The sequence below is a fragment of the Papio anubis genome, chromosome 7 (assembly GCF_008728515.1).
Source record: "Papio anubis isolate 15944 chromosome 7, Panubis1.0, whole genome shotgun sequence".
NCBI lineage: Eukaryota > Metazoa > Chordata > Mammalia > Primates > Cercopithecidae > Papio > Papio anubis.
In genome coordinates, this window is record NC_044982.1 from 39,236,306 (window position 1) to 39,264,195 (window position 27,890).

At 47.3% G+C, this 27,890-nt stretch overlaps 1 protein-coding gene across 1 annotated transcript; it reads left to right on the top strand.

Annotated features, from left to right (window-relative positions):
* The first annotated feature begins 1,355 nt into the window (after positions 1-1,355).
* Positions 1,356-27,516, top strand: PLEK2 (pleckstrin 2). The gene is made up of 9 exons (XM_003901943.5): positions 1,356-1,544; positions 13,818-13,982; positions 18,913-19,094; positions 21,286-21,377; positions 21,678-21,865; positions 22,100-22,201; positions 23,779-23,862; positions 26,203-26,281; positions 27,045-27,516. Exons 1-9 carry the CDS (start codon positions 1,503-1,505, stop codon positions 27,170-27,172), a joined length of 1,062 nt encoding a protein of 353 aa, XP_003901992.1. The 5' UTR covers positions 1,356-1,502; the 3' UTR covers positions 27,173-27,516.
* The last annotated feature ends 374 nt before the right edge of the window (positions 27,517-27,890 follow it).

Below are 27,890 nucleotides of genomic sequence, written 5' to 3' on the forward strand. Positions count from 1 at the left end.
GCTTCAGTCTGGTTCTGAAAGGCACCCCCCACCTTCCACAAGCTGGTTCACCTTCTTCCTCTCTACGCCTTCTCTTCCCTTACAGGCATCTGAGGGCCTTTCCCACGCCTGGCGGAGTCCTGACAGGGCCCTTCAAACTGGAGCACGAATAATGTGGGCCGGCCCCATGACTCACGCCCACAATCCCAGCACTTTGGGAGGCTGAGGCAGAAGGACTGCTTGAGCCCAGGAGTTCGAGACCAGCCTGGGCTAAAATACAGTGAGACCCTGTCTCTATAATTATCAATAAATATAAAAAAAAAAGTGTGACTGTGTTCCAAGGATTGCTAGACAGAATCAGTACTACTGTACTGATGTTTCCTTTTGTTCTAGGCACCAATATGACCTGATAGAACATTGTTGTTGATCCTATCTATTTAAAATGTTAGCATTTTATTCATCGTGGATTTTCTGACATTAATTTTGATTTTTAAAAAATGCATTAAAATATTATTTTTTCTAGGTCTTACATGGTGGCTCTTGCCTGTAATCCCAGCACTTTGGGAAGCCCAGGCAGGAGGATTGCTTGAGGCCAGGAGTTAAGACCAGCCTGGGCAACATAGCAACACCCCATCTCTACAAAAAATAAAAATAAACCAGCCAGGCCTGGTGGTGCACTCTTGTAGTCCTAGCTACTTGGGGAGCTGAGGCGGGAGGATCTTAAGCCCAGAGTTTAAGGCTGCAGTGAGCTATGATCACACCACTGCACTCCAGCCTGGGTGACAGAGAAAGACCCTGTCTCTAAAAACAAACAAAAAAACAAAAAACCTATCATCTCCCTGTATATATAATTTATCTAGATTACTGGACTCCTTGGCGGCCCCTTAAATTTTGTCCTTAATTATAGAATTTTTGGCTTCATCTTTTTTGAGGGAGCGGGGTATATCTTGGGGACAGGGGGCCCTGTAGACTGTGCCTGCCTCCTTAAAACTGTGACCTTCCTGTTACTGAGAGGTCTTCTCTGCCCCCATCAGAGGCCAGGATAAAGTTCCCAAACCAGTTTCGGCTCACCCACTGTCCCATCTCCTACTTCCAATGAGCACAGGAATGGCTCCAAATCCTGGGGTCCTTTCGGTTATGTTCAATTCGATAAGCGTTCCTTGAGGGCAATGTGCTAAGTGCCCGGGAAGCACCTGGCGAAGGACGCTGAGCAGAGAGACTGGAACAGTGAGGGGCACGGGGCGCACCTGGATAGGGCGGGGCTGGCCGCTCCGTACCTGGAGGACCAACCACCGACCCTGGAGCACGTTTGGGTGGAAACGTCACGTCAGAAATCCCGACCTGGTCTGACTTCCTGCCCCCGGGCCTCAGGCTCTGGACACGGGCCAGGGAGGCGTCGCCCAACCGCGTCGGAGCTGCTTCCTGGGCGCCGTGGGCGCTGACTGCGCGGGCCGCGCGGGTGCCGAGGAGCGCGAAGCGCGGGGACGGCGCACCTGGGGTGGCCCTGGAGTGCGGGCGGCGACATGGAGGATGGCGTGCTCAAGGAGGGCTTCCTGGTCAAGAGGGTGAGTGCGCGTACGAGCCTCGGGACATTGGCCGGGTGGGGCCCCGCCGACGCGGCTCCCTAGAGAGGGGCCAGACGCGCGCCTCGGAACGGGCATATTCTGGTCCGCATCCCCATCCCCCATGGTGGGACCGGGCTGCCTGTGGCCCTGATGGGCAGAGCTGCATGTCCGAGAGGACGCGGGATGAGCAGCAGCTGCGCGCACAGGCCAGGAGGAGAATTCCACTTGGTTAGCGCAATATGGAGCCGGGGCAGGGGTACCGAAGCGTGTGTCTTAATTAAAACTTGTTAAAATATTATGAATGGTATGATATTTAAATAAAATTTACTAAGATAACATAGGCGTGCTCTATAATTTACAACCTGTTAAGAAGGAGTAATGCTACTATGTGTTTTAAGCACTTACTGTTGGCCAGCCCTGGACATTGTCTCCTGTCATCCTCTCAGCAGCCCTATGGGGTCAGTGGTACCTAACTGCCCCCCTTTCATCAAGGGGAAAAACGAAGGCCAGAGGAGTTAGGGAACTTGCTCAGGGTGGTGGAGGCAGTGGGTGGTGGAGCCAGGATCGGGATCAGACCCACTCAGGTTGACCCAAACCTTTTCCTGCCTCCCGAGTGCCATACACGGTGGGTATTGACATCACTCTATTGCAGATGGGGAAACAGAGTCAGAAAGATGAAGTAGCTTGCCCAGAGCTCCAGAGCCAGTAATAGCTGGGACTGGAACTGCATGTTCTGACCTTCCCTCCTCAGTCCTTCCCCACCACCCCCAGGGCAAGCACGAGTGCAAACAGAAAACTCGGTGCCTGGGATTAAGGTAGAAGATGAACAAAAGAGCAGTTGCAAAAGGAAGTTTGTTATTTCAAAATTTTTTCCTAATTTGACCTTTTTTTTTTTTTTTTTTTTTTGAGACGGGGTCACCCAGGCTGGAGTGCAGTGGCACAATCCTGGCTCGCCACAGCCTCGACTTCCCAGGCTCAGGTGATCCTCTCACCTCAGCTTCCCGAGTAGCTGGGACTACAGGTGTCCACTACTATGCCCAGCTAATTTTTGTATTTTTTTGTAGAGACAGGGTTTCGCCGTGTTTCCCAGGCAGGTCTTGAACTCCCGGGTTTAAGTGATCTACCCACCTTAGTCTCCCAAAGTGCTGGGATAACAGCATGAGCCACCACACGGAGCATAATTTGAACAATGACGTTAACACTAACCATTTATACTGCCGTGATGGCATAGCAAAGAGACATATAAATCCAGGGCTGAGCTTTCTGATTCTTCTACTGAGTTTTCGGCTTTGGGAGGGGAATGAAGAGGGATGAGGGGCCCTTCCTTTCATTGCCTCCCGGCGTGGCTGGATCAGTCCTAAAGTCTCGGATCGTTTTCATTTTCCCCACAAAATGTGTACACATGATGTTGCACGTTATTCGATACAGGAGAGCTGTGGCTGTTTGCTGGAAACAGTAAGCAAGGAGGGTAGAAGCTGATGCCAGATCAAGGGTCAGACTGGATAGCACAGTACAAAGCACCACGCCCACTTGCCACTGTGGCTGAACTGATAGGCCGGTTTCTCGCAGCATGTGGAGGTGGCTGCACCTCAGAGAGACTACACATGCGGAGCTTCCATCGTCCTGATCTCCTGTTTAACTGCAGCTTGGGAGGTGGGAGGGAGAGTGAGAGCTGGGCATGGGACTTTTGGTTGGCACCGTTGATGGCTGGGCCCTGGTAAGGCCTGTGGAGGGAGTTAACATGGAGACAGATCCTCCTGACAGAGCTTTGGGAGTTTTGGGGGCCTCCTCCTGTTCCTGGGGTTTACCTTCCATCATTCCCTACCACCTTCACCATGCCGAGAGCCAGAGGAGGGCTAAGGGCAGAGCCACAGAGCTCCCAGGATATCGCCAGGAGAAGGATGGGAGTTCTCTTCTGAGTGGCCTGGTTAGGGAATCCAGGGTGCAGAAAATGAGGAGAGTCAACAGGTCTGGTCCCCATAAGCCCTTGGAAAAGATGGGGCTTGGCTGAAATACTTAGAGCTCATTCCAGCCAAACCCAGGGATGGAACCTGACCCTGAGGCAAGCAGAAGCCACACCCCTCCCTGCAGGGTGAAGGATGTGGCCCCAGAACCCCTGTTGTGGTCCCAGCTTGCTGAGCAATCCCAATTTTTTCAACCCCCCATATCCCCTTTCCTCTTAGATGGCAATAGCAGTCCCTATGTCCACTGGAGAAGTTGCAGGCTGTGGCAGGGGAATTCCATAGTCTTAGGAGAGTTAAGAGCTCAGAGGTGGGGCAGGGCCTGAGCTGGAAGCCAGAGTGCAAAGCAGTCATCACCGGTGAAGGTGAAGCCAGAGACAGGCAGGGACACGATAGAGTTGGCTCTTAATCCCGCCCAGACAAGAAAGAAGCAGAGTTCCAGGCAAAATGCAGGGAGCTCATTGGGCCTGGCTCTCAGGGGAGTCAGGGGAAGGAAGTGGGGGATGAGCCTTGAGCAGCAGTGCTTTTCCTGGGAGAAGAGGCAGAAGCACTGCCAGGCGTTCCTGCCGGGCTCATATTGTGAATAGCATCGCAGTGTGAACATGCTCTGGCCTAGAAATTTTATGTGTAGGGCTCTATCCTTTGCTGTAAAGCTCTGTAAAAGCTTTGTAACAAAGAGTTATTTTTATTTTGTATTTTTGTAGAGATGAGGTCTCATTCTGTTCCCCAGGTTGGTCTCAAACTCCTGGCTCAAGTGATCCTCTGGCCTCGGCCTCCCAGAGTGCTGAGATTAGATGTGTGAGTCACCACACCCTGCTGTTATTTATTTATTTTGTTTAGACAGGATCTCACTTTGTTTCCCAACCTGGAGTACAGTGGCATCAGCAGGGCTCACTGCAGCCTCGACCTCCCAGGCTCAAGTAATCCTCCCGCCTCAGCCTCCCCTGAGTAGCTGGGACTACAAGTACACACCACTGGGCCCAGCTGGCATCTCTGCTTTTCTCAGGGTTATAGAGCCTTGGGCAAGACCTTTCTGGGCCTCTGTTTCCTTATCTTTAAAGTTAGGGGTCTGCTGGGTGTGGTGGCTCACACCTATAATCCCAACACTGTGGGAGGCCAAAGTGGGAGGATTGCTTGAGGCCAGGAGTTCGAGAACAGCCTAGGCAACAAAATGAGAACTCATTTCTACAAAAAATAAAATAATTAGCCAGGCATGGTGGTGCTCGCTTGTAGTCCCAGCTGCTTGGGAGGCTGAAGTGGGAGGATCACTTGAGCCCAGGGGTTTGAGGCTGCAGTGAGCTATGATCATGCCACTGCACTCTGGCCTGGGCAACCAAATGAGATCCTGCCTCAAAAATATTTTTTTTTTTAAATTTTAAAAAATAAGGTTGGGGCCGGGTGTGGTGGCTTATGCCTGTAGTCCCAGCATTTTAGGAGGCCGAGGCAGGCAGATCACGAGGTTAGGAGTTCGAGACCAGCCTAAGCCAAAATAGTGAAACCCCATCTCTACTAAAAATACAAAAAATTAGCCAGGTGTGGTGGCAGGTGCCTCAAATCCCAACTACTCGGGAGGCTGAGGCAGGAGAATTGCTTGAATCTGGGAGGCAGAGGTTGCAGTGAGCTGAGATCGTGCCACTGCACTCCAGCTCGGGCGACAGTGCAAGACTCCGTCTCAAAAATGTAATAGTAATAAGGTTAAGGAATAGAGGAGGCTTTTTCCTAGGGTCTCTCCAGCTGTGACATTTTGTGTCTCGTAAGCCCTTCCCTGAGGTGCCATTCCAGCTTATGGGCCCCTCGTCCTTCCCTCCAAAAGGGATCTAGGGAACTCCAAGCACCCCCTGCTTCAGCTGGCCTCTGGCTCCAGCCAGCTGATTACAGACAAGAAACCTAAGAGAGAGGCTACTCTCTGCCCAGGGACAAGTGTCCAGGTGGAGAGAGGCCTGGGTTCTTCTTCAGCGTATCATTGTGTTATTGGCCTGTGACTCACTTTGCCTGGTGGTTTTGGACCACTCTGTGCATGGTGTGGTTTATCTGCAGAGCGGAACTGGTGCTGCTTTCCTGCCAGGTTCATGGACTATTCCAGCAACCTCCAGCTGAGCACCCCACTCCAGTTGCGCCTGCTTCCTTTGGCTATTTTGTTCTGCTGCTGTGTTTGGAGTGATCTGTTTAATATGAGAACGTAAGCTTGCTGTCTTTCTGCTTAAAATCCTTCAAGGACTCCCCTTGAAGATCAAACTTTGTGGCACAGAACCTGAAGCCCTTGCTGACTTGGTCCTCATCACCTCCCCTATGGAGTCCAAGCCATATAGAACTACGGGGAGTTTCCTCAAAGTGGCAGGGGTCCTATGCTCACCCTTCCTTGCCTTCCTGACCTGCCTAACTCCACACAACCAGAAAGACTGAGCCCCAGTATCACTCCTGGGAATGTGCCTAACCCCACCTCAGCCTCTCCTGAGCTCCTCCTTGGGGTTTGTATCATGCCCAATATTAATTATTGATTGCTGTGTAACAAATTATCCCAAAATTTAGCTTTTTTTTTTTTTTTTGAGATAGAGTTTTGGTCTTTCACCGAGGCTGGAGTGCAGTGGCGCCATCTTGGCTCACTGCAACCTCCTCCTCCCGGGTTCAAGTGATTCTCATGCCTCAGCCTCGTGAGTATCTGGGACTACAGGCACCCACCACCACACCTAGCTAATTTTTGAATTTTTAGTAGAGACGGGGTTTCACCATGTTGGCCAGTCTGGTCTCAAACTCCTGACTTAAAGTGATCTACCCGCCCTCAGCCTACCAAAGTGCTGGGATTAGAGGCGTGAGCCACCTCATCTGGCCAAGCTTCTTAAAACAGCAAGATTTGTCATCTCACTGTTTGTAAGCATCAGATATCCAGTAACAGCATAGCTGCAAGACTGGCTCAGAGTCTCTCGTGAGGCTGCAGCCAAGAGTGACGGTCACCTGAAGGCTTGACTGACTGTAGGGTCCAATTCTAAGCTCATCTACATGGCTGTTGGCTGGAGGCCTTGGTTCCTCACCTCTCAATCGGGCTGCTTAGGATATGGCAGCTAGCTTTTCTCATAGCAAATAATCAGAGAGAGGGAAAGAGAGAGGCAAAGGGAGAAAGAGAGAGAATGCCAATAAGATGCCTCAGAAGACCTTTATAACCTAATGTCAGAATTGGGATACCATCACTCTGCCATATTAGTCACACAGACGAACCCTAGTAAAATGTGGAAAGAGGCTACGCAAGGGCGTGAACACCAGAAAGTGGGGATCACTGAGGCCACGCCAGTCATCTGTCCTGGAACTTTTCATACTGGGTGGGGTAAGTGTCTGTCTTCCCCACTGGATTAGGACAGAGTCTTGTTCATCTTTGCCTTGGTGCCATAGTATTAATAATTAATTATTAAATGAATGAATGAATGTTTTCCCTAATCATCTCCTCAGGATTTTTGTGTATTTAAATTTAAATGCAATTTTTCATGATGAAAATAATGCATTCATATTAGTAAACAAACTAAAACAGTACTCAAGGATGTAAAATGAAAACAAGTTTCTATTCTTTTTTTTTCTTTTTTCTTTTTGAGATGGAGTCTCGCTCTGTCACCCATGCTGGAGTGCAATCTTGGCTCACTGCAGCCTCCACTTCCAAGATTCAAGCAATTCTCGTGCCTCAGCCTCCTGAGTAGCTGGGATTACAGGTGCCTGCCACCACACCTGGCTAATTTTGTATTCTTAGTAGAGACTTGGTTTCGCCATGTTGGCCAGGGTGGTCTTGAACTTCTGACCTCAGGTGACCCACCTGCCTTGGCCTCCCAAAGTTCTGGGATTACAGGCATGAGCCACCGTACCTGGCCACCATTCTTATTACTCTGTATCCAGTCTTACTCCTTAGAGGTGAACATTGTTTACATTTCTGGGGTACCCCTCCAGAAATTTTCTAAACTACAGGAAATACTTAAGTATTAGAAATACTTATGTACTATACATTTTTTTCTGAGATGGGGTCTCACTCCGTTGCCCAGGATGGAGTGCAGTGGTGTGATCATAGCTTACTGCAGCCTCGACCTCCCAGGCTCAAATGACCCTCCCACCTCAGCCTCTTGAGTGGCTGGGACCACAAGTACATGTCACCACACCTGACCAATTTTTTAATTATTCGTAGAGAGTAGGTCTTGCTATGTTGTCCAAGCTGGTCTTGAAGTCCTAGGCTCAAGTGATCCTCCCATCTTAGCATCCCAAAGTGCTGGGATTACAGGTGCGAATCACCACACCGAGCTCGAAATTTTAAATATTTAGAAGTATTTTCTAAAATACTACTACTAGAGGTTTGTTGTTTAGTTTTGTTTAGGGTCTCATTATGTTGCCCAGACTGGACTTGAACTTTTAGGCTCGGGGAATCCTCCTGCCTCAGCCTCCTGAGTAGCTGAGACTACAGCTGCGTGTGGCTACTAGATTTTTTTTAGGTGTCATGCGAAGTAATATGAGTAAAAGTGCTTTGATCATGTCAAAGACATTGCCACCTATTCTTGGTGCTTTAGACTGCTGAGTCTGACCTTGAAGGCTGGGCCAGTGGCCTACCATCTCTTAGGATTGGAATGCTTGCACTGTGGCTACACCAGGCACTACATTGTTACCATATACATTTAGATTATTTTTCATTTTTTCATTATTGTCAGCAGTGTTTCTATAAGTGTCAATACATACAACCTTTTCTATAATCTATATTATTTTCTTTCAAAAATTTTTTTGGCAGTCTCACTGTGTTGCCCAGGCTAGAGTGTGGTAGTGCAATCACAGCTTGTTACAGCCTTGACTTCCCAGGCTCAAGTGATCCTCCCACCTCAGCCTCTTGAGTAGCTGAGACTACAGGAGTGTGCCAACACACCCAGCTAATTTTGTGTTTTTTTGTAGAGATGACTTCTCACTATAGGGCCCAGACTGGTCTTGAACTCCTAGGCTCAGGCGATCCTCTCTCCTTGGCCTCCCAAAGTGCTGGGATTATAGGCGCGAGCCACTGCACCCAGTCTCATATTCTAGATTATTTACTTAACAGAGATCCCCAAAGTGGTATTTTTGAACACTGAAAGTAGATATGAACATTTTCATGAGGGCCACCAGCTTCTTTGAATTTCTTGCCTACATAGTACATCTTTTGTCATCAGTTTTTCTCCTCAGACTTCTCTCCTTTGCTATCAGTTAGGATTCTCAGTTGCTTATAACACATGCCACTCTAGTGACTTTGAACAGAAGGGATTTCTTGGAGGACATATAAAAACTTGGGAATATTTGACAGGTCAGAGAATATTTGGCTGGGATGCTATAGAGCCGGGGACCATACAGTCAGACAAAAACACCCACAGTACCAGGTTGGTGTCATTTCTGTTGGAAGATGTTTCTCTTGGAAGCATCACTGCTGACACTGTTTGCCACCTGTCCCTGATAACTCTGGGTCTGGGTATCAGAACGATCTGCTCTTCTGCTACTGTCCTTGCCAAAATATCTTGTTTTTCCATGTTTGACTGCCGTCTAACACGCATCAGTGCAAAATGAGCAAAAGATTTGAATAGATATTTCTCTAAAGAAGACATACAAATGGCAAAAAGGTCTATGAAAAAGTGCTCAACACTATTGATTATCAGAGAAATGCAAATCAAAAAAACTACAATGGGATATCATCTCACCCCAGTTAAAATAACTTTTATCCAAAAGACAGACAAACACAAATGCTGGTGAGGATGTGGAGAAAAGGGAACCCCTCACACACTGTTGGTGAGAATGGAAATTAGTACAACCACTATGCAGAACAATTTAGAGGTTCCTCAAAAAAATATATAAATAGAGCTACCATGTGATCCAGCAATTCCACTGCTGGCTATATACCCAAAAGAAAGGAAATCAGAATATTGAAAGCTATCCGCACACCCATGTTTGTTGCAGCACTGTTTAAAATAACCAAGATTGGAAGCAACCTGTGTCCTCCAACACATGAATGAATAAAGAAAACGTGGTACATATACACAGTGGAATACTATTCAGCCATGAAAAAGAATGAGATCCTGTCATTTGCAACAATGTGGATGAAACTGGAGGTCATTATGTTAAATGAAATAAGCCAGGCACAGAAAGACAAATATCACATGTTCTCACTTATTTGCGGGCTCCAAAAATCAAAACAATTGAACTCATGGACTTAGAGAGCAGAAGGATGGTTACCAAAGGCTGGGAAGGGTGGGTGAGGGGCTGCAGGGGAGGTGGGAATGGTTAATGGGTACAAAAATATTAATTAGAAAGAATGAGAAAGACCTACTATTTAATAGCACAACAGGGTGACTATAGTCAATAATAACCTAATTGTACATTTTAAAATAACTGAAAGAGTATAATTGGATTGTTTGTAACACAAAGGATAAATGCCTGAGGGGATGGGTACCCCATTCTCCATAATGTGATTATTATGCAATGTATACCTGTATCAAAACATCTCATGTACCCCATAAATATATATATACTTGCTATGTACCCACAAAAATTAAAAATAAAAAAATGTCAAGTAAAAAAAATACATCAATGCCCCATGCGTGGAACTGACAGAAACTTCCTTAAGTGGAAGGGACTCTGGGAAGTGTAACATTTCGTCCAGGAAAGTATAACATCTCTGTATTGTTGTTGTTGTTTTTGTTGTTTGAGATGGACTCTTCCTCTGTCACCCAGGCTGGAGTGCAGTGGCACTGTCATCTTGGCTCACTGTAACCTCCGCCTCCTGAGTTCAAGTGATTCTTCTGCCTCAGACTCTTGAGTAGCTGGGATTATGGCACGTGCCACCATGCCCAGCTAATTTTTATATTTTTAGCAGAAACAGCATTTCACCATGTTGGCCAGACTGCTCTCTAACTCCTGACCTCAGGAGTTGGGTGATCTGCCCACCTTGGCCTCCCAAAATGTTGGGATTACAGGCGTGAGCCACCGCACTGGCCTGTATTTATATTTTCTGCCCAGTATCTGTTGGTTGCACTTTTCTCCTCTTATATCACTAGTCTCCTTCCTTTCCCTGTCATATTAGTTTGTGAGGGCTGCTATAGCTAAATATCACAGAATAGGTGACTTAAACAACTGAGATTTATTTCTCATGGTTCTGCATGTTAGAAGTCCAATATCAAGGTACCAGCAGTTTGGTTTCTTCTGAGGCCTCTCTCTCCTTGGCTTGCAGATGGCACCTCCTCACTGTGTCCTCAGTGGTCTTTCCTCTGTGTGAGCTCTCCGTGTGTCCAAATCTCCTCTTCTTTTTAAAATTATTATTATTGTTGTTGTTTTAGAGACAGGGACTCACTCTGTTGCCCAGGCTGGAGTGTAGTGGCGTGATCTTGGTTCACTGTAGCATTAACCTCCTGGGTCCCAGCAATCCTCCTACCTCAGCCTCCCAAGTAGCTCGGACTGCAGGCACGTGCCACCACGTCTGGCTAATTTTTATTTATTTATTTATTTTTATTAATAGAGATGGGGTCTCACTATGTTGCTCAGGCTGGCCTCAAACTCCTGGGCTCAAGCAATCCTTCTGCCTCAGCCTCCCAAATTCCTGGGATTACAGGCCTGAGCCACTGCACCCAATCTAAATCTCCTTTTCTTATAAAGACTCTAGTCAGAATGGATTAAGGCCTATCCTAATGACCCCATTTTAATTTAATTCCCTCTTTAAAGGGAATATATCTCCAAATACATTCCCAGTCTCAGGCACCGGGGCTAGGCATTCAACATATGAATTTTGGAGGCACACAGGCACACAGTTCATCCCATACCACTTTTTTTTTTTTTTTTTTAAGAGGCAGACTCTTGCTCTGTCACCCAGGTGGGAGTGCTGTGGTGTGATCATAGCTCACTGTAGCCTCAAACTCCTGGGTTTAAATGATTGTCCCTCCTCAGCCTCCCAAGTAGCTGGGACTACAGATGTGTGCCACCATGCCCAGCTAATTTTTAATTTTTTCTTGTAGAGATGGCATTTCACTATGCTGCCCAGGCTAGTCTCAAACTCCTGGTCTCAAGTGATCCTCCTACCTTGGCCTCCCAAAGTGCTGGGATTACAGGTGTGAACCACCGTGCTCAGCCCTAAGATTCTTTTGCCCTCTCCTCTACTCCACCTCCCACCAGTCCACATGCCATGAACTTAACTGCATTCTCCTCTCCCTTCCAGCTACAGCCTTGGGTGCCAACAGTTTACTGCCTTGGATTCGGAAGCACCCAGATGTCCCAGAGCAGTCCTGCTAGTGCTGCCCCGGGACCCCTGCAGTTGGGGGTTGGTGGTCACAGGAAATGGGGACCTGAGGCTGGGCTATGTGCAGAGCAGTAGAGAACCCCAATAGCTGAGAAGTCAAAGACAAATCTTTTTTGTTTCTTTAAACATGTCTGCTTGTGTAAGGTAAAACTGTCAATGCCCATATTACATATGGATGTAAGTAAGGAACAAAGTGAAGACAGCAAAAATGTGCAGTTCCGCTGGACTGCACAAGCCCTCTCATGGAAAGAGTGATCATCACGTAGCATAATAACACTGAGACATGTTAATAAACTCTTGTCAGATTAGCTGTGTTATAAGTCTTATTTAGTTGTCGCAGTAAATTCTGTTTGGGTTCAAGTCAGTGCTCACAAAGCTCAGTTATATGCACAAATAACTTCGATGCAGACAATTCCTTCTACAACTTTTGACTCTCTAACAGCTCTTAGTATGTGCTGAGTGTGGAATAGAATCATAGCACCAGAGACTGAGAACTAAAAGGGCCTTTGATATGAATCCGTGCTAGGCAAGGACATGAGTAAATTGGGGCAACGGACTTTGATTCAGGTAAAGCACCTCTGTTGGTTAGAACCTAGCCCTAAGCTGGGCTTTGGAAATATCAGGAAGGTGCTTTCGTGACTGCGTACTAAACTCATTCTTTCCTGATCCCTCAGAAGACATTTCCCTATGCACTGGTCTGTTCTAGAAATAGGCTCTCCATATTCACCTGACTGTTCTGTCCATTGGCTCTACCACCCACGTGAGAACCACCTAAACTACCTTCTCTTTATGCCTGCCACCTGAGAACCACCTAAACTACCCTTCTCTATGTGACTGCCACCTGAGAACCACCTAAACTACCCTTCTCTATGTGACTGCCACCTGAGAACCACCTAAACTACCTTCTCTATGTGACTGCCACCTGACCACCTAAACTACCCTTCTCTATGTGACTGCCACCTGAGAACCACCTAAACTACCCTTCTCTTTATGCCTGCCACCTGAGAACCACCTAAACTACCCTTTTCTTTATACCTGCCACAACTGGCTAGGTAAGACTGTCAGAGTCCTTAGCGCTGGGAGACTATACATGGCCTCATATTGCCCACATCATTTCACTAGTAATATTCTTTCTAGGAATATATCCAAAGGAAAAAAACAGATGCAGGTCAAAATTTACATGCAAGGATATTCATTACAGAATAGTGAAAAAAATGGAACAACCTCAGTTACGAACAATAGAAGTTGGCATGTGAACTATGTATCCACATAATCGTCATTAAAAATATGTTTTACAGAAATTTAATGGTGTCAGAAGATGCTCAGCAAGGCCAAACAAAACAGGGACCAGGCATGGTGGCTCATGTATGTAATCCTAGCACTTTGGGAGGCCAAGGTGAGAGGATCACAGAAGCCCAGGAGTTCTTCAAGACCAGCCTGGGGAACATAGTGAGACCTTGTCTCTACACAAAAATGTAAACATTAGCCAGATGTGGTGGCACACGCCTATAGTCCCAGCCACCTGGGAAGCTGAGGTGGGAGGATCACTTGAGTCCAGGAAGGGGAGGCTGCAGTAAGCTGAGGTCATGCCACTGTACTCCAGCCTGTCTCTTTTGAGACCTTGTCTATAAAACAAGAATTAAAAAAAAAAACAAAACTAGAAAATAAAACTATATTTAAAATAATCTTAATTTTTAAAAAAACCAGAAGGCAAAAACTAAAAGGAAAAAAGACTGGAAGGAAATACAGTAGGTTAGCAATGGCTGTCTCCTAGCAGTAGGATTACAGGTGAGTGATTTTTCTCTTCTTTTTACTTTGTAGTTTCTTTCAAGGTTTATAACCAGAAAAATGGCCAAATAGGAACTAGAAGGTCAGTGCCAAAGGTCTTTGCTACATACTCAAAAGAGATCCAGACACAAATCCTGCTGTCTTCCTTGGAGAGTCACTTCCACGTCACAGTCTGGTTACTTGTGCCACCGGACACCCCTCCCTGAACACCATCCCCTCCCCTTGGCCACCTCACCTCAGGGCTTTCTTGTCTGTCCACAGGGCCACATTGTCCACAACTGGAAGGCGCGATGGTTCATCCTTCGGCAGAACACGCTGGTGTACTACAAGCTTGAGGGGGGTCGGAGAGTGACCCCTCCCAAGGGCCGGATCTTCTTGGATGGCTGCACCATCACCTGCCCCTGCCTGGAGTATGAAAACCGACCGGTAAGTGACAGCTCCTGCTGTCCAACTCCTCTCTGTTCCACAACCTTCCCACCTCTGGCCTCTTTGGGAAAGTGGTCTGGGTAGGAGGAAGAGCTCAGAGTGAGAATTTAAAAACTTGGATTCAAATCCTGGCTCCGCCACCTACCAGGTAGGTGAGCTTGGACAAGTAGCTAAACCTCTCTGAGCCTTCGTTCCTCATCTATAAAATGGGATTAAATAATTACCCCTGAGTGTCTCACATGGTTGTGGTGAGGACCATGAAGGTCATGGTGTATTAGAGCACTGTGTGGGCTGGGAGGCAGGCACCACACAAATGTGAGTAATTACTGCTATCTTGGGGTTCACTATGATGGCTTCATTCACTATGATGGCTTTCATTCCCTGAAGGGTCTGTGTTCCAGAAGTAAGGGGTGGCTTCAACCCTACCATTAAAAAAGTCTAGGCTGGGCGTGGTGGCTCCCGCCTGTAATCCCAACACTTTGAGAGGCCGAGATGGGCAGATTGCTTGAGGTGAGGAGTTTGAGACCAGCCTGGCCAACATGGTGAAACCCCATCTCTACTAAAAATACAAAAATTAGCTGAGCATGGTTGCGGTGGCCTGTAATCCCAGCTACTTGGGAGGCTGAGACAGGAGAATTGCTTGACCCTGGGAGGCGGAGTTTGCAGTGAGCCGAGATCACGCCACTGCACTCCAGCCTGGACAACAGAACGAGACTCCTCAAAAAAAAAAAAAAAAAAAACACTCCCAATAAATTATTTATCAAGGGCCCATTATGTGCCAGGAAATTTGGAAGGCATGGAGGAATCAAGGAAGAAAATGGTAAGATTGTTTCTTCACAGAGTTGCTCATTTTATTGGGAAAGCAACTGGTTAATTGAAAAACATTTGGCATTCCAGTGATGCCACAGCTATCAGGAGCTGCAGAGAACCCTTCATCCCTGAAGAGGAAAAAGATATTTCAGGCTGGGTCAGGCAAAGCTTCAGGAATAGAGATGTGGGCAAAGATGGAGCAAGGAGAGAGGCAGTCATTCTGGACAGGTAGAATGTCTCGAGTAAAAGTAAGAAAAGTATACATGGAGAGAGGGGGGTGTGGCTTCTGGGGAGAAGGGCCTCCAGTGTGGTCAAAGGGGAATGTTCACTAAAGGAGTGATAGGAGTTTGGTTAGGGCCAGATGGAGGTAATGGAGAGCCATTGAAGATTTTGAGTGACAGCATGGTCTGATGAAAACTCTCTTAGAGGCCAGGCGCAATGGCTCATGCCTGTAATTCCAGCACTTTGGGAGGCTGAGGCTGGCGGATCACCTGAGGTCAGGAGTTCAAGACCAGCCTGGCCAACGTGGTGAAACACTGTCTCTACTAAAAATACAAAAATTAGCTGGGTGTGGTGGCGGGCACCTGTAGTCCCAGCTACTCAGGAGGCTGAGGCAGGAGAATTGCTCCAACCCAGGAGGTGGCGGTCGCAGTGAGCTGAGATCATGCCATTACACTCCAGCCTAGGTGACAGAGTGAGACCCTGTCTCAAAACAAAAAAAAAAAAAGAAAAAAAAAAAAAAGAAAAAAGAAAACTCTCTTAGAAAGACTAAAATGAAGGCTGTAATTCTAGCTGCTCAGGAGGCTGAGGTGGGAGAATCACTCAAGCCCAGGAGTTTGAGACCAGCCTGGGCAACACAGCGAGACTACATCTCAGAGAAACAAAAATGTAGGCCTGGCACAGTGGCTCATGCCTGTAATGCCATCATTTCAGGAGGCCAAGATGGAAAGATAGCTTGAGCCCAGGAGTCCAAGACCTGCCTGGACAACATAGTGAGACCCTATCTCTTAAAAAAAAAAATTAGTTGGGCATGTTGGCAGGTGTTGGTAGTCCCAGCAACTTTGGAGGCTGAGGCAGGAGGATCACTTGAACCCAGAAGTCCAAGACTACAGTGAGCTATGATTGTGCCACTGCACTGTAGTCTGGGTGACAGAGTGAAACTCTGTCTCAGAGAAAAAAAAAAAAAAGTGTAGAAAGAATAAAAGGAAGAACTAGTTTTAGTTCAGTTTCTAATACGATTTCTAGGTCCATAGAAAGGAATCTCACCATTTTCTTTCTTATCATGTTTTTCTTCTTTGACTCTCCTACACTTGCCGTGTTCAGGAGAGAAAAAGACTGAAGATAAATGAGGTCAATTAAGGAATCTTCTAAGTATAAGAAAATATTAATGATGGTTAATTCTGGGTGGTGGGTTTACTGGCATTTGTTATGTTTACCTCTGTACTCTTCTGTAAATTCATATTTTTCTCAAATAAAAAACAAAAGGAGCTATTAAAATAATCTATGCATTAAATAAAGCAAAAAGAAGGAACGAACAGGAGAAGTCATTATGAAAGAAATGTCAACAGGACTTGGTGACTGACTGGCTGTTGAGGACAAGGGAAAAGGAGGCATCGAGTATCATTCCAGCCTAGGAGGCTGCACAAATGAAATGTCATTCCATTATTTCCATTGCAAGCTTGGAGGTGTCACTGATTAAAAGTGGGAAGTCAGGCAGGGGTAGTTTTCTGCTGGAGTAGCTACAGGACCATTGGAGGATGCTGAGCCTGGGAAAAGATGGGCTCTGCATCCTCTTCCTTTTAGCATCTTAAGACCAGACACAGCTGGGTGCAGTGGCTCACGCCTGTTATCTTAACACTTTGGAAGCCTGAGGCAAGTGGATCACTTGAGCCCAGGAACTCAAGGCTGCAGTGAGCTATGACCATGTCACTTCACTCTAGCCTGGGAGGCAGAGCAAGACCCTAACTCAAAAGAAAAAATTCTACATAAAATTCTCAAATTGTCACCTGCCTGGTTCATGAGTACTTGGGCTAGATCAAGAGGAGCCAATAGATTCCCTAAGAACAAATCATGAAATATATACACACATACTTTTTAAAACTAGAGAACGTGTAAAAAGAGTGTCAGAATTTTACATGGAATTTTATAGTGTGTCCTAAAATTCTGCTCATTGAAATGGTGAACTGCAGGCTGACAACAGGGGTTCAGGAAGCTGGCTACAACTCTGTTCTTCCACAGTGGTGATGAGCTCACTGTCAAGCTACTACTACTGAAGGAGCAGCTCCGTGGTGGGTGGGTGTGTTTTTATTTAGATGGAGTCTCACTCTGTCACCCAGGCTGGAGTTCAGTGGCACAGTTTTGCACCACGCTCAGCTACTTGTTGTATTTTTAGTAGAGTTGGGGTTTCACCATGTTGGCCAGGCTGGTCTTGAACTCCCGACCTCAAGTGATCCACCCACCTCTGCCTCCCAAAGTGTTGGGGATTATAGGCGTGAGCCACTGAGCCCGGCCTGTGGTGTTCTTTAGGACCACGAACCAGTCATGTCTTTTTTTTTTTTTTTTTTTTTTTTGAAACAGAGTCTCTCTCCGTCACCCAGGTTAGAGTGCAGGGGCGCGATCTTGGCTCACTGCAACCTCCGCCTGCCGGGTTCAAGTGATTCTTCTGCCTCAGCCTCCTGAGTAGCTGGGACTACAGACGCCCACCACCACGCCGGGCTAATTTTTGTATTTTTAGTAGAGATGGGGTTTCACCACATTGGCCAGGCTGCTCTTGAACTCCTGACCTCGTGATCCGCCCGCCTCGGCCTCCCAAAGTGTTGGGATTACAGGCGTTAGCCACCGCGCCCAGCCCAGCCATGTCTTATTCACCATTTAGTTTGGATGAGGGACGTTGACTAAGTTTGTAAGCAAAGTAAGTTGGGAGAGAATCCTTTGGAAAACAGATTCAGAATGAAATAAAATGCTTCTGTTTTCCAACAGAAGTGATGGATCCACCTACCACCCGATTAATAGTCTCCTATCAATCCCACAATTGATCCAAAAAAATCCCATAAATGTGCACTTAAAAGATAGAGAAGTGGCCTACATGAAAAAGATTCTCTTCTGACAGCACTGAGTGAGTCTACAGTGCCCTGCAGCTGCCCACAGCCAGTGGGCTCAGACTTCTCCTGGAGCTGTGTGTTCCATTCCATGCACCGTATTTATGAGAATGTTGACCAAGTGTAGAACACGTAGCACAAAGTGACCTGGATGGGTTTGGGCGCGGTGGCTCACGCCTGTAATCCCAGCACTTTGGGAGGCTGAGGTGGGCAGATCACCTGAGGTCAGTAGTTCGAGACCAGCCTGGCCAACATGGTGAAACCTCGTCTCTACTAAAAATACAACAATTAGTCAGGCATGGTGGTGGGCGCCTGTAATCCCAGCTGCTCCCTAGGCTGAGGCGGGAGAATCGCTTGAACCTGGGAGCCGGAGGTTGCAGTGAGCTGAGATCGCACCATTGCACTCTAGCCTGGGCAACAGAGCAAGACTCCGTCTCAAGAAAAAAACAAAAAACAAAACAAAACAAAAAAACACAAAGCGACCTGGATGGGAAGGAGCTGAAACTATATCCTATGAGAAATGTGTGAAAGACTTGATGCTCAGACACAAGGAAAGAGGACGGAAGGGAGCGTGACTAACAGTCCATTCGAGGTAGGCATTAATATCCTGTCATTTCCTAATGTTCCCGGGAGTCCACAGCCAAGTGGCAGAGCTGGGGTTTGTGTTCAGATGGGTCTGACTTTGAAGCCTGGGCATTTCTCTCTTCAGTGTAGGGGCTGTCATAGGAGGTGACTCTTCATCTGTGTGGTTCTAGAAGAGAGAACACAACTAGCATGTCCAGGAAGCAGGCCCTACACTAACTGCCTTGTCCACAAGGGAAAGACTGCCATGTGAGGCCGTGAGCTTCCTGTCACTGGAGGTGTCCAAGTGAATCTTTAAAGACCACCTGCTGTGTGGCTGAGGGCTCAGGGCATTTGGCAGTCACTGTCATCTAGATTCTCCCGGGGTCCCGTCATTTTTGCTGCCTGGCGTCCTCTTGCTCTGCCTGCGTGCTGGTCTGACTGGCTGTCTCTTCCCACAGCTCCTCATTAAGCTGAAGACTCAAACATCCACAGAGTACTTCCTGGAGGCCTGTTCTCGAGAGGAGCGGGATGCCTGGGCCTTTGAGATAACCGGGGCTATTCACGCAGGGCAGCCGGGGAAGGTCCAGCAGCTGCACAGCCTGAGAAACTCCTTCAAGCTGCCCCCGCACATCAGCCTGCAGTGAGTGCCCGCTTGCCGGGCTCTGTGGCAGCCTTTCCTGCCTGTGTTTGGTGGGCAGGGCACCCTGCCCCTTGGAGGGGCTCTGTGCTTGCTTCATAGCCTGGCTGGTGCTACCACAGTGCTTCAGGGCCTTCAGCTGTTCCTGTCCTGTGTATATGATTTTCTCTGCTTGGGAGTGGCCCTACCTACCTGCCCCATTTCTGTGGGATCTCTTGTGGCTTCTGCCACCTCTGCACACCTCCATGACACAAGACCCCCATTCCATTTCAGCCAGGGTGCTCAGGGCTCCTCTGTCACAGCTCCCTAAAAATCTTGTCTTAGTCTGTTTTCTGTTACTTATAACAGAATACCTGAAATTGGGTAACTCATAAGGAGGGATTTATTTCTTATCATTATAGAGGCTGGGAAGTCCAAGGTTGAGGGGCTGCATCTGGTGGGGGCCTTCTTGCTGGTGGGAGCTCTCTGCAGAGTCCTGAGGTGGTGCAGGGCATCACACAGTGAGGGGGCTGAACATGCTAACATGCTTACTGCAGTCTCTGTTCCTCTTATAAAGCCACCAGTCCCATTCCCATGATAATTCATTAACTCATTTAACCCGTTAATCCATGAATGGATTAATCCATTCACAAGGGCAGAGCCGCCATGACCTAATCACCTCTTAAAGGCATTACCTCTCAATATTGCCACATTGGGGATTTTCAACGTGATTTTTGGGATAAACATTCAAACCACAGTAAATCTCCACCAACCTCCCAGGCAACAGAACTGTTACACCCATCAAAGATGTATGAGTCCATTCCTGGGCTCACCAGGCGCTGAAACCTTGACTGTACACCTCCTATGGGTCTAGGGAGCTGCTGAACACTGGTGGGTGCAGGGAGGATCAGCTGCAGATAAGGGTGGGTAGGCAGGTGGGTTCAAAGATAGTTCAAAAAGTAGCTGAGGGGGTTTGGACTTAATGCAGGGGGATCACAGAGAATCATGTGGGCTACTGTGCATCCTTGGGGCTTTTTTTGTTTTTCTTTTTTTGGGACAGGGTCTCAATCTGTTGCCCAGGCTGGAGTGCAGTGGCTCGATCATAGCTCACTGCAGCCTTGACCACCTGGGCTCAAGTGATCCTTCCACCTCAGTATCCCAAAACACGGGGATGATAGGTGTGAGCCACTGTGCCCAGCATACACTCTTGTTTGTAAGTTAAAAGTCACAGCGCTTTGGTTTTACTACAAAAGCACTATGTGTCTGGCATAGAAATACTAGAACATTTAGATAAGCAAGAAGAAGAAAAGAAATGTCTGAAAATCCTGCCTCTCAAATTTTGATGCATAACTGAACACCCCCCTCTGTGGTGAGGAGGTATAAACAGACCTACCTGCAAAGAACAAGGTAGCTGAGAGGCAGAAGAAAGAGGCTGACAAATCCAGTTTCTCACAAAGAGGCATTTAATAGGGACTTACAAACAGAAGTGATGTCTCTGCTGGCCAAGAGACAGTGAATCACCACACTTGTCCTCCAGAAAATATCCTTTCTATAGCAAGCTTTTTTGGGAAAATGTGCAGCTAGTCGTGCCTCAGACTTTCTTGTGAAACCTGTGACCGCTGGGGAGGTTAGATAAACATCTTTATGAGGGATGAGTTGTGCTATGGGAACACCGTGGTATGCGGGAGTCAAACATCCATCATCAGGCCAGGCACAGTGGCTCACATCTGTAATCCCAGCACTTTGGGAGGCCGACGCGGGCAGATCACTTAAGGTCAGGAGTTCGAGATCAGCCTGGTCAACATGGTGAAACCCCGTCTCTACTAAAACTACAAAAATTAGCCGGGCGTGGTGGCACATGCCTGTAATCCCAGCTGCTCCAGAGGCTGAGGCAGGAGAATCACTTGAACCTGGGAGGCAGAGGTCACAGTGAGCCGAGATCACACCACTGCACTCCAGACTGGGTGACAGAGCGAGACTCTGTCTCAAAAAACAAACAAAAAACAAAAAACAAAAATCAATCATCACAGTGGCTTCACTTCAAGATGGCATCACTCTGGCCATGCAAAAGGCTGCTTTCCTACACCCCCTTTTTTTGTGATGTGTGTCACACCATTTGCCACTTGCCTTATACCCTTAGCAGTGACTTAGGACCCTCCCTTGTACCTACCAGCGTGACGAGGGTTCCCTCTCCTTTGCCTTCCCTTCTGTGTAGTCGCATTGTGGACAAGATGCATGATAGCAGCACCGGAATCCGTTCAAGCCCCAACATGGAGCAGGGAAGCACCTACAAAAAGACCTTCCTCGGTGAGCCTGTTCCCCAGGGCCGGGCTGGGCGGTCAACCTGGGACATGGTGATGCAGGGCTCAACTGTGTGCTTGACCACCCTATATTGAGGTCAGAGCTTCCTGCTGGGCAACAGGCTGGCCTGAGATGGCCACGTGTGGGTGTGCAGCCACAGCTCTATGCAGCAGGTATGGCCTTCAGTCTGCTCTTGGGTAGAGCCCTGAGGCTGCCCAGAGGGCTAAGGTCAGTGAGGTCATTGGCCACACACCCCAAGGACGCTGGTCCATTACCTGTTGCCTGACTGGTGCTGCCCTTGGCCAGGCTCCTCCCTGGTGGACTGGCTCATCTCCAACAGCTTTGTGGCCAGCCGTCTGGAGGCGGTGACCCTGGCCTCCATGCTCATGGAGGAGAACTTCCTCAGGCCGGTGGGTGTCCGAAGCATGGGAGCCATTCGCTCTGGGGATCTGGCCGAGCAGTTCCTGGATGACTCTACAGCCCTGTATACTTTTGTAAGTTGGGGAGTGGGTTCTTCTTGCCACCAGGGCAAGGGTTAAGGAAGATACAACAGAGTGGGGGCCTGGGGTCCACAGTCACGGGAGAAGACCTTGGGCTTGGGGGACGACTTCATCCTGATGCAGAATGAGGTTTCTGTCCTGAAGAATTTCCTTTCCCCTCTGACAGCCGCCATAGCTTGGGCCTGGGTATTTGCTATAGCAGAGTCTTTGTTCCCTCTTTCCCCCTAGGCTGAGAGCTACAAAAAGAAGATAAGCCCCAAGGAAGAAATTAACCTGAGCACTGTGGAGTTAAGTGGCATGGTGGTGAAACAAGGCTACCTGGCCAAGCAGGTATGGCTGCTTTGGAGCAGGGAAGAGAGATGGACAGTTCTCAAGCTTAGGGGAGGCAGCAGTGAGCACAGAGGAAGGGAAGGGCTGAGGCTGCTGGAGGGCACCAATTATAGCAGAATCTATGAAAGCAGGAGCCCAGCCAGCCCCCAGAAGCAAGTCAAAGAACAGGCACATGCTCACGCTCACACACACACGTGTGCCAGACACAAGGGCTGTTCAGGAAAACTGTACTATACACACATAATTATCACAACATCAAAAAACAACTTCTACAGAATTGCCCAGCTTCACATATTTGTCTTGGAGGCATTGCTGACTGGCTTGAGGTTTTGCATTTGCTGGCCTTCTGTTCCTTGGGGCATCCTGGGGTCTCTGCCTTCCCTTGTGAGATTCTGCATACCCCCTTGATACACTTTCTGAGCTAAAAACAATTTTTTCTACCATGTCGGTATGTTGAAGATCAGATTCTCCATGGTAAGGCTCAGTGTTCAAAGCCTGGCCATGGGCACTACTCCTAAACCGTGTTTGGGAGAGCAGCTGTGTTGAACCAGAGGCAAGCTGTGTCCTGTGGCATTCCTACCTGTGCCTAACAAAAAGGGTATTCTGTGAACAAAATCACCTGTCCTTGGCACAGGAAGTGAAGCAGACATTTTGCACGGCCTTCGTGTTTGTGCACATGTTGTATACCATGTGAATGTGTGTGTCCGCACAGAGGGCACGTACATGGCTTGGCGCCACTCCCATCATTACTCGGAGCATGTGCTGTTGCTGTCACCTGCTTCTTGCATACAGAATCCTCATCTGCTCTTAGATTCTTATCATCCCCACCACTGCCTGTCTGCGCCAAGGCCCTGCTTCTGCTGGGCCTGATAGGAGTCCTTCCCAAGGGAAGGAAAAGAGGCCCCTAGGGGAGCTTGAGGAGGATGTGGGAGGGACTCTGAGGGTGTTCCTGACTAGGAGGGCTAAGGTTTGTGATCTAACCTTAGCCCTCCCAGTCAGTGAGGCCAAAGAAAGTCACACAAATGCACACAGACATGCGCGCACACACACACACATGCACATGTCAGCTTCTTACACATTTAGGTTTTATCATATAATTGATCATTACTTGCTTTTTTCCTAAAGCACAATGTGAAAGTGGTTTTACTGCACATGTAGGCACATGTGTAGACTGACAAATATACGTGCAGCTGAAGGTTTGTTTTTGGACTGATGTGGCCCTTAGCTGGTGTCCTTGGGCTCAAGTTTACCTGTGTGCTCCCAGCCCAGCTGACACCTCCTGCCTCCTTGTCCTCCTTTATGCCCTGAGTGGTGTGTGTCCCTTTTCCTTCTGCATGGATTCTCTTTGGCTCTGCCGACTTAAGGTGATGGCGTTTTTGCTAAAGTGTCATTGAGTGGGGGTGTTGGCAGGGAGGTCTGTGAGATGTCATATCCTTAGGTTTCCTGCGGACTGGTTTTAGAACGTAGTCCCATTGGAGCAGGCTGGCTTGTTGGGGGTTTGCCGTTACATGCATAGATGCAGGAGAGAGGGACATGCAACTATCACCAATGAACTTGGAACCATTTCTTTGCCTCAGGGGCACAAGAGGAAAAACTGGAAGGTGCGCCGCTTTGTTCTGAGGAAGGATCCAGCTTTCCTGCATTACTACGACCCTTCCAAAGTGAGTGCGCATGCTGGCTCCGTGCTGGTCCCGTGTTGTGATGCCCCCAGACACTCCTCTCCTGGCACGGCGGGCAGCTGGCTGGACATCCTGTCTTCCCCTGGCACCTGCTTCTGCTGCACTTTGCCTTTCCTTCCACAGTCCAAGCTGCTCTGCCCTGTCATCACATAGGTGCCTTTTTCTTGAGTGGTTTCTTCTATGCCTAATCCCCCACTTTCCCCTGGGAGGCCCATCTTTATCATTTTCAGAGGAAAAGCATCTTTTGGTCTTCCCCAAAGCCTGCTTTGTGAGTAGGGAGGATGAGGTAGGCTGACAGAGTCTCCTACTGGCACTTCCTAGCCTCTCCACACTTTCCATTCAGAGACCCCATTAATTCTGCGTCCCTCCACTTTTCCCCACCTATGTTTTGAAAAGTTTCTGTCACCGTATAATATTTAAGCCATAATTTACTAATTTGCTTTTTAAAAAACTTTGATGGCAAATTAAAAAAACCATTTTTCTGTTTCTGATACTAGGTATTACCACATGCTGAGTGGATCTAATTCCAGTCAAAAGCAAATAAAAAGGGCCCTTTAGTTAGCAGTTCAGCCTTGTCTTGGGCAATGTATGACTTTCATTAGTTTTTGTTGAAATAGTGAAGAGTGGGCAGTTCCTTCCTCACTGAGCTTCAATCAGGAACCCCTGCCTGGACCCAGCCAGGCCACAGGAGGGCCCAGGGCAAGGGATGTGGCAGGAGGAGCCTCCAAAAAGCTCCAGTTGACCTTTCTGTGGGTCATGGTGGCCTGGCTACAGGATGGAGTTCAAAATCCTTCCTTCCTGGCTACCTCAAATCCTGTTTGAAGCAAGGAAGAAATAAACAAATGAAAAAACACTTTAGTTTTGTATTTAACTCTCACCATGGTCTAGCCTAACCTACTTTCTTTGTGCCCCTGATGAGTCTGCTGTCTCAGCTTTTAAAATAGGAAACAGAAAATGTACATACACACATATGTGCCTGTACACACCTATCTATAAGTACATATACATGTAAATATACGTATATACATATATATGTACACACGCACAAATGCTCACATATGTACATAGATGGAAACAGTGCAGAAGAGATTACTCAAAGCAAGTGTGCAAAGGAAATAAAAGAATTGCCAAGTTTCTGGGCTGCAGGTACAAGATAAGGAACCATCTCAAAGGCATTCTGCAATTAATTTGTTCCCCACTTTACTCCCACTCCTCCTCCTGTTTGGGCTGAATGCCCCTCTCCTGCCCGGGGACCTACTCTCCTATCCAGGCCCAATTCAAGTCTCCTGTCCTCCCTGAGACTGCCCTTGAACCCTCCAGGCTGGGGCAGATCCCTTCCTTCTCTGAACTTTCCTCCCATTAGCATTTAATAGTACAAATATTTCCAGTATTTTATTTAACCATTTTATTTTTTGCCCTACCTCTTGCTGGGCCCAACATGCAGTATGAAGTTGATTATTGATTAATTGAAGGGCTCCTGGGGCCCAAGGCACGTGGTGTGTAAAATTGCCCTAAATCATCCAGGGACACCACCAATCACAGTTTTGTATCACACGAAGTTTCATGCTAGGCACATGCTAGACTTGTGTAACGATGTCCTATGTGCAGGAATCTATCAACTTTGCAGAGATGATGACTATGGCTGGGTGCGGTGGCTCATGTCTGTAATCCCAGCACTTTGGGAGGCTGAGGAGGGCAGATCACTTGAGGTCAGGAGTTCGAGACCAGCCTGGCCAACATGATGAACCCCTGCCTCTACTAAAAATACAAAATTAGCCAGGTGTGGTGGCGTGTGCTTGTAATCCCGATTCCTCGGGAGGCTGAGGCAGGAGAATCACTTGAACCTGGGAGGCAGACGTTGCAGTGAGCCGAGACTGTGCCACTGCACTCCAGCCTGGAAGACAGAGTGAGACTCTGTCTCAAAAAAGAAAAAAAAAGAAATGATTACTATAAATATATATTTCTGATTGCTTTGTAAGATGCACACAAGGGTTAAGGAAGCCAGTGAATGTTTTCCTGTGTAGCATGTTGGATCAGAGGCTCTGTTTGAGACATCTCCAGGAATGAAAAGCAAATTTGCAAGTCTGCGAGACTTGGTAACTACAACATTGGTGGGCACTTCTGCTGCCTGCAGTGAAACAGAGGCCCAAGCTTCCTTACTGGTGCATACAGCTTTGGCCATGTGATGTCCAAGTTCAGCTTCATCTTCTATTAGAAATGATTTTGCACTGACTTCTTTAGCTGGCCTGAGTTGTAAGGGGAGTGCAACTCTTCCCTTTTGTGCATTCACAAATTCCTAATTGGGTCTCCTTTCCTCTGCAGGAAGAGAACAGGCCAGTGGGTGGGTTTTCTCTTCGTGGTTCACTCGTGTCTGCTCTGGAGGATAATGGCGTTCCCACTGGTAAGGTGCAACTTCAGCCCTGGCCTGAAGATCTCAGGGGCCTCCCTCCTGCACCTCAGTAACGTCCCACTAATGAAACGACAGCTTTGGAAGCTGAGCAAGGCTTTCTCAATGAGACAGAGTGGTGTGAGTTTTGAAGCGATTTTCAGAATTGAACAAAGGGTATGTTCTTGGCGTTTTAAGAATGCAACTAAGTAATCCTTATGTTATTAATCTTTCCCCTCAGTTTCTATGCTGATGGCCTGTAAGCTTCCACCTAAAAATAATAGCTGAGGCTTACACAATGCTTTAGGGTTAACAACATACCTTAATATATATCGTAACAGGAATTTCACAATAGCCAGCCATAGTAAGAAGATATTATTCCCATCTTCTGGCTGTGGAAACTGGGGTTCCAATAAGTGAAACAATTTGAGATCAAACTCCAAATTCTGTGCTTGCTTTTAACATAAACATACTGGATTCTTTGGTGTAAATGAAATGGTAGATCTATAGCATGCTACCATCTTGAGCATAGGAGCAGGCAAGAGGGCTTCCAGGAATATCCAGACATAACCATTGACAGGCCTTAGGGCACTGGTGAGGGACAGGGAATGGGAGGAAAAGGGGACCTCATCTGATAGGATTCTCTAACTGTATACCTTTTAATAAATACGTCATTGTATGTTTTTGTCCATGTCTCAGTTGACTTTCTGCTGGTTCAAGCTGAAAGCAAACATGGCTATTCAATCACTGATCCCCCCGCCCTCTTTTTTCTGCCTAGGGGTTAAAGGGAATGTCCAGGGAAACCTCTTCAAAGTGATTACTAAGGATGACACACACTATTACATTCAGGCCAGCAGCAAGGCTGAGCGAGCTGAGTGGATTGAAGCTATCAAAAAGCTAACATGACAAGGACCTGAGGGAACCAGGATTCCTCCCTCCTACCAGATGACACAGACAGGAATTCCTGGAGAATGGGAGTGTGTTAAGACTTTTGACTTCTTTGTAAGTTTCGTACTGCTTTGGAGAGTGAATGCTGAAGAGTTCCTCAGATTACAAACAGCAATGATGCCATTTCCTTCCTCATCTTCATGTTACAAACCTGGAAAGGCTAGAACAGCCATTAGGCGTCAGCATCTTGACTTTTCCCCAGCATCACAAACAGCCATTTCCTCGGGCACCAAAGTAGGTTCCCTTTGTTGGAACAATTACACTGGCCATGCCATAATGTTGAATAAAACTCTCTTCTTATGCGGTTCTCTCTTAACTTCTTTGGAATTAGTAAAAGCTGACATTTGTTTCTGGCTATTAGAGTCCCATATAAAGTTTTGTAGTTTTCAAGCAACATTTCAAGTATCTCTGTCATTAAGACATACTTCATCTTAAAGTGGGGATGGTGGCCAAACTTTGTACATTCAGAGAATATTGTTTTGCTTTAGAAAACAAGCCTGCATAAATATTATACATTACAGAAGTCATGGACTCTGTCGGAGAACTTAATCACATATATGAAAAATACATACATAGCTTTTCTATGAAAAATGGGCATTTAGAGATGCAGAGTAAGAGTGCTCTGAAGGACAGAAAAAGATGTAAACGGGGAAGGTTTATATCAAGACATTAAATT